The sequence below is a fragment of the Peromyscus maniculatus genome, chromosome 12 (genome assembly GCF_049852395.1).
Source record: "Peromyscus maniculatus bairdii isolate BWxNUB_F1_BW_parent chromosome 12, HU_Pman_BW_mat_3.1, whole genome shotgun sequence".
Taxonomy (NCBI): Eukaryota; Metazoa; Chordata; class Mammalia; order Rodentia; family Cricetidae; genus Peromyscus; species Peromyscus maniculatus.
In genome coordinates, this window is record NC_134863.1 from 2102389 (window position 1) to 2114731 (window position 12343).

General features: G+C 38.5%; 1 protein-coding gene across 2 annotated transcripts in view; it reads left to right on the top strand.

Moving 5' to 3' along the window:
* Prkdc (protein kinase, DNA-activated, catalytic subunit) overlaps positions 1-12343 on the top strand; it is a 234571-nt gene that overhangs the window by 128371 nt on the left and 93857 nt on the right. For both annotated transcript variants that reach the window (XM_006997186.4, XM_076548362.1), the window contains 8 exons: positions 1635-1842; positions 2757-2935; positions 5011-5179; positions 5635-5700; positions 7151-7223; positions 9942-10090; positions 10561-10698; positions 10902-11021. In XM_006997186.4, the coding sequence (XP_006997248.1) occupies positions 1635-1842; positions 2757-2935; positions 5011-5179; positions 5635-5700; positions 7151-7223; positions 9942-10090; positions 10561-10698; positions 10902-11021 (1102 nt within the window). The remainder of the gene's footprint in view (positions 1-1634; positions 1843-2756; positions 2936-5010; positions 5180-5634; positions 5701-7150; positions 7224-9941; positions 10091-10560; positions 10699-10901; positions 11022-12343) is intronic.

Genomic DNA, 12343 nt, shown 5'->3' on the forward strand with positions numbered 1-12343 from the left:
AACAATTTGATAAAATCTAATACTCACTTCTGCAGAGTCATCTGTGTAAAGCTAGCAGTGGGCAGATATTTAATGTAAAAGTCTGGATGGGATACCTTCCTGCCGAGGCTGGGAATGAGACAAGAATGTGTGTCTTCTCTAATCAGGTTCAGCATAGCCTTGGAGGTGCTGGACAATATAGGGAAGCAAGGAAACGCTTTAAAAGACAGATGAGTTTTTTAACTATTAACTCTTTTTCTCTTATTTTTCCCCTTAATTATATTTAAACTTCTTTTCTCTTCCTTTTTATTTCTCTTTTATTCTAGCATTATAAGGACTTAAAACAATTTTTTTCTCTTCTTAAAATGTCTCTTACTGCTTTTCTTTTTTGTTGTTGTTCTTGTTTTTTGTGACAGGGTTTCTCTGTGTAACAGTTCTGACTGTCCTGAAACCAGGCTGGCCTTGAACTCACAGAAATCCACCTGCCTCTGCCTCCCAAGTGCTGGGATTAAAGGCATGCACCACGAGGCCTGGAAGCTTTTCTTTTTTTTTAAATAGTTTCTTTTTTTTAAAACGTATTTTTGTTTTTGAGATTATAATTAAAACATTTCTCTTTCCACCCTCCAAACCTTACCATATACCCTTTCTTGCCCTCTTTCAAATTCATGGTCTCTTTTTTCATTAATTGTTATTGCATGTATATATGATATTTACTCCTAAATATAGGCTGCATGGTCTGTATGGTGTTACTTGCATGTATATGTTGTCAGGGCTGACCATTTGATGTTGGATAACCAGTTGGTGTGCTCTTCCTTGGGGAAGAGTGTCTCCCTCACTCTCAGGATTCCTCAGTTGCCTGTAGTTCTTTGTGTGGGGTTCAAGCCTTATGTGCTCTTCTCCATCCACTTTGGCATGTCCCTTGATGTCGTCTTTGTTCAACTCATGTTTCGGTCATCATGATGAAATTTTGTGGGTGTAGCATCTGACATGACTAGGAGACATAATCTCACAGCAAACTCCCTCTTCTTGCTTCTCTTTACAGTGTTTTCAATAGCACAATCATAATTTAGTAGCTTTATTCTACAGTGTAGAAAATATACTTTCAAGCCGGGCGGTAGTGGTGCACACCTTTAATCCCAGCACTCAGGAGGCAGAGGCAGGCGGATCTTTGTGAGTTCAAGGCCAGCCTGGGCTACAGAGTGAGTTCCAGGAAAGGCACAAAGCTACACAGAGAAACCCTGTCTTGAAAAACCAAAAAAGAAAATATGCTTTCGAAAATAGTACCAATTGTTCTAATGACTTTTCTGTTGCTGTAGTAAAACACTCTGACTTAGAAATATTTACAGGAGGAAAGAGTTTATATGTGTGGTAATTAACATCAATTAGATATGCTTATTTAATTTTAAAACTAGAATTTGCTTTCTTTTAGACTTAGTTTTCTTTTTTCAGTTTAATTTTATTTATTATTATTGTTGATGTATGGAGGCAGGATACTTGTGTCATAGTGAATGTGTGGCAGTCAAAAGACAATTTTTTGAGTCTATTACCTCCTTCCACCATGGACTGTGGAGATCCTTTGCTATTTTGTAATTAAAAATCACTGGAGCATACAAAATACTTACTCAAGGCATATCATTTTTATCTCTTTTTCTTAGGAGTCCATACATCACACAATTAAATCTTCTCCAAAGTGTGTATACAATGTTCCGGAAGGATGACCTACCTTCAAATGTCACTCGCCAAGCATATGTAGATCGCTCTCTCCTCACCTTATTGTGGCACTGTGACTTGGACACACTGAAAGAGTTCTTTAGCAGAATTGTGGTGGATGCCATTGATGTGTTGAAGTCCAGATTTACAAAGGTATATCATACTTTACTACTGTTAGTAGAGAGATTGGGTGGCATTGTATGCTCAGTCAGAGGGCCTCTTGTTCAAGGAGCATTCCCTCTGTATCCAATAGCAATCTGTGGCCACATGGATCCAGACTACTTTCCTATAGCAACTGACTGGCAGCACAGTGGCTTAGAATAACAAAGATGTACTCTCTGTCTGGATGCACAAGTCTGTGTTCAGTTAAACCAGGTCAAGGTCATGTTTGCATATCATGCTCTTCTCAGGTGCTTTCATAAAAAAGGCTTTCCTTGTCTTTTCATGCCTCCCATGGTTTTGACATCCCCAGTCTGTGTTGATGTTTCTATCTCTGCCTCCTTCATCCAGTTGCTCTTTCTTGTCTATCTAGTCTTTATATACCTAATTTGCACGTAACTTGATTTCCCACCTAGTAAATCCAATCTAGCCACCCCTCATCAATGTCTTCCACTTAATAATGACCATTGAGTAATGTGTAATATGAAAAGTTAGGTTCCAGGGATTGGGCATTATCTGGACAATTTTAATAAAGTAATAGTGGGGTATCATTCAGCCTTTCTGAGATTCCTATCAGTAAATACAGGTAACCAAATAAAACATCAAAATAGGTAAAAATTTGTTTTAGTTTCAACCTGCTGTTCTTACGGCTTTAATAAGACTTGACAAACATCATATATTCTGGGCTTACTATGTGGACATTTTGTGTTACTTCCTGTTTTATCCAGTATGACATAGCAATGTTGTTTCCATATTGGAAACCCTGGACAAACAAACCACTCTTTTATTGAAGTGATCTGCCTCTTTGTTAAAATCGTTTTCTATCGAATGGCATTAAAAATTAAATTTGACATTTTTAGCATGATGTTTTTATGTTTGATAAAACCAAAGATGTTACATCTTTTCAGATAAATGAATTTACCTTTGACACTCAAATCACCAAGAAGATGTGCTATTACAAGATATTAGCCATGATGTATTCTCGTCTTTCAAAAGATGATGTTCACTCTAAAGAATCTAAAATTAATCAAGCTTTCCATGGCTCATGCATTACAGAAGGAAATGAACTTACAAAGATACTTCTTAAGTAAGCTTACTTCATTTGTGGTTATGTTTGATTTATTAATATTTAAGGTAATTACACTTTTTTGGTTTTATGGATATTTTTGTTTTTTGATCCATTTACGTATTTGTACCGTGTGTGTTCCTGGTAACTGTGGAGGTTAAGAGAAGGCATCAGATTCCCTAGAAGTATAGTTACAGATGGTTGTGTCCACTATGTGGATTCTGGAAACTGAACCTCTTACCAATACAAGAGCAAAAACATGTTCTTAATTGCTGAGCTATCTCTCCAGCCCTTGGGGTACATATATTTTAAATGCATCTGTATAATGTGAATTAAATGTCTTAGATAAGTAAAGTGCTTTTTTTTTCTTATATACAAAGTACTTATATGGACTTAATTGTGTTGTTAGGCAACAGGTGCTTATCTTTTATTAAATAAATGAGTGTGTGTGTCTGGGAAACTGTGTGCCATGTGTATATGGGCACCTTCCAAGGCCTAAAGGTGTCAGAGTCCCCGGAAATGGAGTTACAAGCAGTTATGAGCCTCCTGACTTATACTGGGAGCTGAGCTCAGGTCCTCTTGTCAGCCACATACTTACCTTTTATAAAGAATAAAACCCTTGGCTGGAGCTCTGTGATTGTGCTTGCCTCACAAGTTAAGAGCTCAGATTTAAACTCCTTCCCCACTAAATGGATTAGTATATTGATGTTTTTCAGTGACATGAATTACAGGAAAAAAATATTTTTTTTCTATCATTTCAAATTTAAAAGCTATCTGTAAAGTAGAAACTAATGAGATGTATTTTCTCTAAAAGTAGGCTTCTAATGAAATCTTCCCAGATTGGACAGACTGTGTCTCATTTTGCATCTCAGACATGCATTCTTCCTTCTCACCCTAGTCCATACCTCATCTTCTCATCAGATGATGCTACCATCTATCTATTTGTATAAGCAGGAGACCTAGGAGTTTCAATCATTTCTTCGTTTGACTGTCCCTAACCTCCATTAGTATCTAGTTGGTAACCAAATATAGTCAGTTTGATCCTTTTCGTGTTCCTCAAAGTAATGTGCTTTATATCATTTGCTTTCTGTGTGGTCTTGTTCTAACAGCAGGACTGCTTTCTAAGCTATTGTAGTTGTCTCATTCTGAATTATTTCTGTGCTAGGCTTATCTTTCTTTGCTGTCCCCACAAGTGCAGAATCATAATCAACTGGAATACAAGTCCAGTCTATTGTCTTCAGCAGCAGGGCCGGCCCAGGATGTAAATATTGCTGAGTCTGTGGACCAAGTAGTCTGTGGCAGGTGTCATACCATGCTATGAACAAGCTATAAATTATATCTAGATACTTGTGCATGGTTGTTTCAAGAAAACCTTTGAAAACCAGTGGCTATATCTAAGTGGTTTATTGAACCCTCCCCACAGAATGAAATATATACCTCTTAGTATGGTGGGCAAACTCTGCTGAGAACTTCTTCCTTTCCCTCCCTTCTCAAACATTTATTGCATCTACTTCCTCCTGATATGCTACACAGTTTTCTAAGTGCTAGTCCTCTCTGCTCATAATGTCTACATTTATGCTTTAGCTAACTTACATTGCAAAGTTCAGCTTAAGTCATGCACAGTGGCATGCATATGGGGTGCTGGTTATTCTAAGGACTCTTACATAGATAGGGGAGCTCTTGGGCACAGTAATTAAAGCCCCCCGTCCCCCAGTAATACTGTGAGATGCTTTCTCTTAACAACCTCCCTACCTCCACCATTTTAAAAAGAAAACCAAAAAACAAAAACCTTAGCTCAGGTATTTTTCCCTTAATTCTTTTATTAGTGCCTTGGATTGGGCTGTCGGTCCTTGCCTCCCTATCTGAGTGTGCTTGCTGTTGACTTAACACTGTGTTATCAGAGGTGTGCACGTGGTCTGTGCAATGAGATGGTAACCTGCTTGTTTGTGTATTTCTGATGCCTAGTACTATGCTAGGAGAAGCATGACACTTGAGATTGGCTGAACTGAATTAGAACCTACTGTCTGACAACTACTGATTCAAGCATCAATGTCCACATTAAGTAAGTTGATGTCCAACCTGAATATCCTCTGCAGGTCATGCCATGATGCCTTTACAGAGAACATGGCAGGGGAGAGTCAGTTGCTGGAGAAGAGAAGACTTTATCATTGTGCTGCATACAACTGTGCCATTTCTGTAATATGCTGTGTCTTCAATGAATTGAAATTTTACCAAGGTTTTCTGTTTAGCGAAAAACCAGAAAAGGTGAGTATTCCCAGGGACATTCCCTGTGACTGACTGACACTGTAGAATTTCAACAGTTAAAATTGTATCAATTAAATTTATATCATATTTTTCACCCTCCCATAATATTAAATATAAGAGGATTGGCTCTGAAGTATTTCTCTGATTTGGGGGATGTGTAATTGGGGGTGGAAATGAGTATCTTTGAGTTGAGTTCTCATGTATCACAGGCTTGCCTCAAATTCACTGTGTAGCTTAGTATGACCTTAGACTTTCTAATCCTCCTGAGATTTCAAGTATCTACCACTGTGCCTTATTTATGTGATGCTGAGGATCGTGCCCAGAATCTTGTAGATGCTAGGCAACTGCTACCAATTGATCCTCACCCCCAGTCTGTGACTTATCAAGTAGAATTATTCCTTTAGTACTCTTAGTCATAAAGTCAGATATTTTCATATAGGTTTTTCTTTTTATAGAACTTGTTTATTTTTGAAAATTTGATAGACTTGAAGCGTTGCTATGCATTTCCTATAGAAGTTGAGGTAAGTAAAATTTTCAATTTTGTTTCTAAGTTTAAAATATTATCAAATGTTTGTAGGGGGAAAAGCAGGTTATATTTTGAACATTTTTGCTCTGAACTCCAAAATCAGGTATTTTTCTTCTTATAAAACCGGCAACTGTAAAGTCTAGCAGTTGGCATAAGTGTCTTCTCACATGGCTGTACCAGCATTCATCAGAATTTACTTGTTCCTTCTCTTGATTGTGAAAGAAAGACATTGTCAATAAAAAGATCTTGATTTCTGACTTATTTTCTACAACCAAAAAAACTAAGATTTATACTGATGAATCAGGCCCTGGTTGGGCAACCTGGATGGGGAAGTCAGAGGAAGAGCTAGATTTGCTATAGCGGGTGGGATATATGTGGTTATCTAGGTTCTGCTTGCAGCCTCAGCCATAGGTGAGAAGATGCTGCTGCTACTTTCACATCACATTGCAGATGGGAAGGTGGACAACGACCATGCTTGCATCATGCACTGTTCATTCCCTTACAGTCATTGTCCATCTCAAAGGGTCTCGTCTGTGCTCCTGAATGTGCTTTTTTGGAATAAGAATAGGACATTTTCCCCTAGGCATACATTGAAAGAAGAAAAACAAAAATAAGAAATTGCCCAGGCTTATCTAAGCATGGACTGTTGATGTAACCAACCGTCTTATTAAATAAGAAACACAGAAACAATGTAAAAGAGAAAGCCAAGAGGTCAGAGCTCAGAGTTAAAATCTCACCCTTCCTCCTGCTGTGTCCCAGCTTCCCGAAAGAGAGCTATTTCCTTGTGTGTCAGTTGTTTTCAAAGTCATTCTGCCTTCTCATTGGTTGTAAACCCAAACACGTGACTGCCTCGTCACTGTCTGTATGTACAGCCCTCTAGGTCTTAAAGGCGTATGTCTCCAATGCTGGCTGTATCCCTGAACACACAGAGATCTATGGGATTAAAGGCGTGTGCCACCACCGCCATCCATGCTCTTTCTATGGCTATAATAGCTCTGACCCCCGGGCAACTTTATTTATTAACATACAATCAAAATAATATTTCAGTACAATTAGAATACTACCACAATGGACTCTTGCTGTGTTACCCTGCAAAGCACTATAAGGTGCTATAGTACATCATAGCTATACAGTTGAGGAAACTTAGGCTCAAAGGTCAAGTGAGAACTGTCAGTAATACGGCCTGTAAAAGCACCAAGAACAGAATCATTCCCAGGCTAAGTGTTTCAGTTAGGTTTGGGGAAATCTATAGGAAAGGCTATACTTGAAAACATACACACATTTCTTTTTTATGAATGATTTTGAATACTTTTAAATTTCACAAAAATGTCTTTTTTAGTTAGTAATGGGGGAGGGTCTAAAATATTGCTAAAACAAACAAACAAAAAAAAATGTGACCATGATTCTAAAACATTTTAAATGGTATATTTGTTTTTACCTAATAGGTTCCTATGGAAAGAAAGAAAAAGTACATTGAAATTAGGAAAGAGGCCAGGAATGCAGCAAATGGGGCTTCAGGTAGGTCACTTTCAGGATGATTTACAATACTTCTAGTAGTTGATACTTGTTTATGAAAATGAAAAAAAAAAAAAAAGAGTGGCCAGCAAGATGGCTCAGTGAGTAAAATGTTCTTGCTTCATAAACCTTATGGCCTGAGTTTAAACTCTGGAACCTAGGTAAATAAGCTGGATGCAGTGGTGCACATCTGCAATCCCAGCACTGTAGCTAGAGTTTTCCTGCCTTGCCCACAGTCAGGACAAATCTCTGTCACCCGCCAGTCCCACAGCTGCTCAGACCCAACCAAGTAAACACAGAGACTTATTTTGCTTAAAAACTGTATGGCCGTGGCAGGCTTCTTGCTAACTGTTCTTATATCTTAAATTAGTCCATTTCTATAAATCTATACCTTGCCACGTGGCTCGAGGCTTACCGGTACTTTACATCTTCTTTGTCCTGGTGGCTGCTGCAGGCAATGAGTCCTTCTGCCTTCCTGTTCTTTTATTTCTCCTCTCTGTTAGTCCCGCCTATACTTCCTGCCTAGCCACGGCCGATCAGGTTTTATTTATTGACCAATCAGAGCAACACAGTTGCCATACAGACCATCCCCCAGCACAACCAAGTGCAGACCATCAGACACCTGCACTCAGGCCCGTGGTCCTAATCATCCTCTATGCAGACCTGCTGGGTAAAACCATGAGGAACCCAAGAATGGGCTCCCACAGGATATACAGAACATCCCACAGCACAGCACTCTTGTAGGGAGATGGCATAATCACCCAGATGCTCACAGGACAGCTGGCATGCAGGATGCAAGGCAGCAGCAGAAACGAGAGACCTGTCTCTTCGAAGTGGAGAGAGAAATCCTTCTCCCAAAAACATATTCTCTGTCCTTCACTCACACACCATGGCACACACTTGCCTGCACAGCACACATGCACACACCATCTCACATACAAACACAGCATAAAAACATATAATAATAATGATTCGTGGTGTTTTTTTCCTCTGTCTTTCTTTTCTTTTTTTTTTTTTTAAGACATGGTCTATCCAGGCTGCCCTGTAACTCACTACGTAGACCAGACTGGCCTCAAACTCACAGATACCCACCCACATCTACCTCCATAATCCTGTGGTTAAAAGCGTGCACCACCATGCCCAGCAATACATTTTTGTTTAATAAAAAGTACTTTAAATATTCCAAAAACATTGAAATTTAGTTTGATTATTTTTTCCCATGTGGCAGCTGATGTGTTTCATTGTTTGAACATGAATTGCATACTTATTAAATATATTCAGAGATCTGTGTTAAATGTAAGCTCTGTCCTGATTCCACTCTCTTCTAAACTTCCCAGCATCTTGCACTTCTTTTAGAACAGAGCTGCCAAGGCCTCTGACCTGCTGCCTGGCACACCTGCTGCCTGGCACACCTGCTGCCCGGCACACCTGCCGCTCTCTGCTCCCATTCCACTCCAGCACCACAGCAGTCCTGTCTGTGCCTGTGGGCCCTAGACTTGCTTTGACCCTCTAATAATCTCAGCTGGAGGTAATAACATGCCTTGGAGCATTTTGTTTCATATCAGCTTGTCAAAGAGGCTGTACCTGGCCTTTCTTCTGGCCTTTCACATGCTCGTGGTTTTGATGTGTTTGTATGCTTATTTATTTTTGTAACTTTTATTATTTTTGATTTGAAGATAAAATTTGGACTATTTTCTAAATATCTGACATATTTCAGATTAGCTGTTTTTTCAATAGTATTTCCTTCTATATCTGTGTTGTATTTGATGAACAAAATATACAATATCAAAATTTTAATAAGTATTTCTATTAAAAATTACATCCAGTTTAACTAGATTTGTTTGTCTATGACAGTAGAGAGTAACTGTTCAATAGTGTCAAGCAAGGGAGCTTTTTCCTATGTTCCTTTTGCTAATCTGTTCAATGGACTGAAAACCACAGGGTTGATTAAAAACCTTAAATGAAGTATCCTTTAATTTCAGTATTATTTGAGTTGTGAGAAACATATTTCTTTTTTTTTTTTTGTGATATATATTTTTTATTTTACAATACCATTCAGTTCTACATATCAGCCATGGGTTCCCCTATTCTCCCCCCTCCCACGCCCTCCCCTTACCCCCAGCCCACCCTCCATTCCCACCTCCTCCAGGACAAGTCCTCCCCCGAGGACTGTGATCGACTTGGTATACTCAGTCCAGGGAGGTCCAGTCCCTTCCTCCCAGACTGAGCCAAGTGTCCCTGCATAAGTTCCTGGTTTCAAACAGCCAACTCATGGAATGAGCACAGGACTTGGTCCCACTGCCTAGATGCTTCCCAAACTGATCAAGCCAATCAACTGTCTCACCTATTCAGAGGGCCTGATCCAGCTGGGAGCCCCTCAGTCTTTGGTTCATAGTTCATGTGTTTCCATTCATTTGGCTATTTTTTTTTTTTAATAATTGAGTAAAACTGAAATTTATTATATGCCACAGTCTTCCTAGGGACCTCCATGCTATATATATAGCCTCTATGGTTCTATGGGTTGTGGTCTGATTGTTCATTTTATATCTAGAATCCACCAATGAGTGAGTACATACCATAACTGTCTTTCTGGGTTTGGGTTACCTCACTCAGGATGATTTTTTCTAGTTCCATCCATTTGCCTGCAAATTTCATGCGAGAAACATATTTCTTATTGGCTTATTTGAGTACAAATATATTTCCTTTCTGTTTATTTTTCAGACAGTCCTCATTATATGTCTTCATTGTCATATTCGACATACAGTAGCCTAAGTGAAGAAATGAGTCAATTTGATTTCTCAACTGGAGTTCAGAGCTATTCGTATAGCTCTCAAGATCGTAAACCTACCACTGGCCATTTTCAGAGACGGGTGATCACATTTCACTTGTTAGGAGTGTTGTTAAAGTTTACAGTGAAAGTTACTGTTGCACCTTGTCATTACTAGGGAATCAGGTTTTATGTCAGTCTCAGTAGCCCTAGAACAGTAATGTTGATTTGGAGAACTACCAAGATGTAAGCCAGGTCTTTCACTGTTAACTCAACAATCAGATTTTATCAGTTAACTGTCAAGGAATGACCATAGGGATAGAGCTGAGGTCAAGACAGCAGAGATATCCAGACTGAGGTGTTTTCAGCAGATGGGAGCTGAGGGCATATATGCTTGGAATGTAAGGAAAACTTGAAACTCTGTTTACGTTTTAGTTCTATATTAAAACATATGAAGTATATATTTATATTATTACCAAATTATTATTTTCAGCTAAGTTTTATTGTTTTAAATGAGCTTCTTGTATCCACTGACATTTAACAGTGACATCTGCATTTCTGGGTTCTTCATAGGAACATCAAGATCCCATGACCCAAGGTGACATCCTGGAGTTAGAGATGGATGAACTCAACCAACATGAATGTATGGCTACCATGACAGCCCTAATTAAACACATGCAGAGAAATCTGATTATACCTAGGGGAGAAGAGGTATTTTTCTCCTAATATTATGTTTTTTCTCAGTGTTATCCATTGGTGTCACTTTAGGGATTAACTTTTCATATTGACTAAACCACATTGCACATTAAAGAGATAGATTCTTTGTACTTCACATACATCTCATATTTTTTATAATAGCAAAATAGGATGTTCTTTTACTCAACTTTTCAGAGTAAGTTTGTGTTTTACTTCAGGATTCAAAACCAAAAGATCTTCCTCCTTGGATGAAATTTCTTCATGACAAACTAGGAAATACATCAGTATCTTTAAATATCCGTCTCTTCTTAGCCAAGCTTGTTATTAATACAGAAGAGGTATGTAACTCTTTTAAATTTCTTAACAGTTCTATGCAGTTCTGAGCATCTACTTTAAAAACACCACAACAACGGAAGCTCTAAAGAAATAGAACATGAAATTATTGTTCTTGCAATAAATCAGCCAACCACATTTATGCACTTCTTCAGAATCCTTTTGTCAAATATGTTAATTAGTATTGGGTGTTAGAAGTGAACTTTCTATACAGCATATTTGGCACTTTCCTAGGGCTGCAAGCCTTCTTTGTTTACTGTAGCAGATAAATGGGTGAAAATATTCCTGTTAACTTATGAAAAATAGCTATCTTTATCTAGATAATAGGTAAACATATTAGTTTTTCTGCATATAACTTATTCCAGAAAGGTGTACTCCACACCAGTAGAAGTACTACTGTCCCAGGACCACAGTGAGCCTTGTACATCCAAGATCAGGTGTTCTCAGGGCTGGCTCCTCTGATCCTATACTGGCCTCAGACATTCTCTGTGTGGACTTGATGTTCTTATATTCATGCCGCCTCCTTGGTGTTTCTGTCTTCAAATTCCTTTTTATAAGGACTTGGTGTGCTGGATTACGGCTTCCTTTAATGCCTCACTTTGACATAATTACCTGTGTAAAGAAATACCTGTGTCTAAATAACATCATTTTCTGAAAGCTTCTTTGGAGGACAACAGATTTTGAGGGCATACAGTTCAGTCTATAATATTGGGGACCACAAATGATAGCTCATGTTCTTCCAAGTGCTAATTTAATAGCTGCCACAGAAGAGCTTATTGGTTGGTTTCTTGGAGCTGACCAGGAAAGCCTGTTACACTGATGCACTGCATTTACAAGGGTAAAGTGAGGGCTTGGGGAGGTTTTTTGGACATGCTACTAGAGCCTGGTACACATCTGCTGTGGACTGGAAAGCTTAGAGTTCTAGTCTCCAAAAGGAGATAACCCAGACAGTTTTTACCTTACAGAACAAACATATTTACACTGATTTTTAACATTTCAGCCATTAGGTATTTCTTATATTGTAATACCGTGATGAAAAATTTCATATGTGTGTAGTTTATAGTAAAACTAGAGATATACATAGAGCATGCTAGATATTTTTGTTCTTATGAGCATCTCTTTGGAAAGGAGAAGATAGGAAAACTAGAAGATAGTTTCGATTATAAGGAAGGAAGGAAGGAAGGAAGGAAGGAAGGAAGGAAGGAAGGAAGGAAGGAAGGAAGGAAGGAAGGAAGAAATGTGTTTGTAACAGAGTGACTTAGAACATAGGAAGAAATTAAAATATTTAAGTGCTTGTGTCTTCTGATTGTCATACCCTTATTTCTTA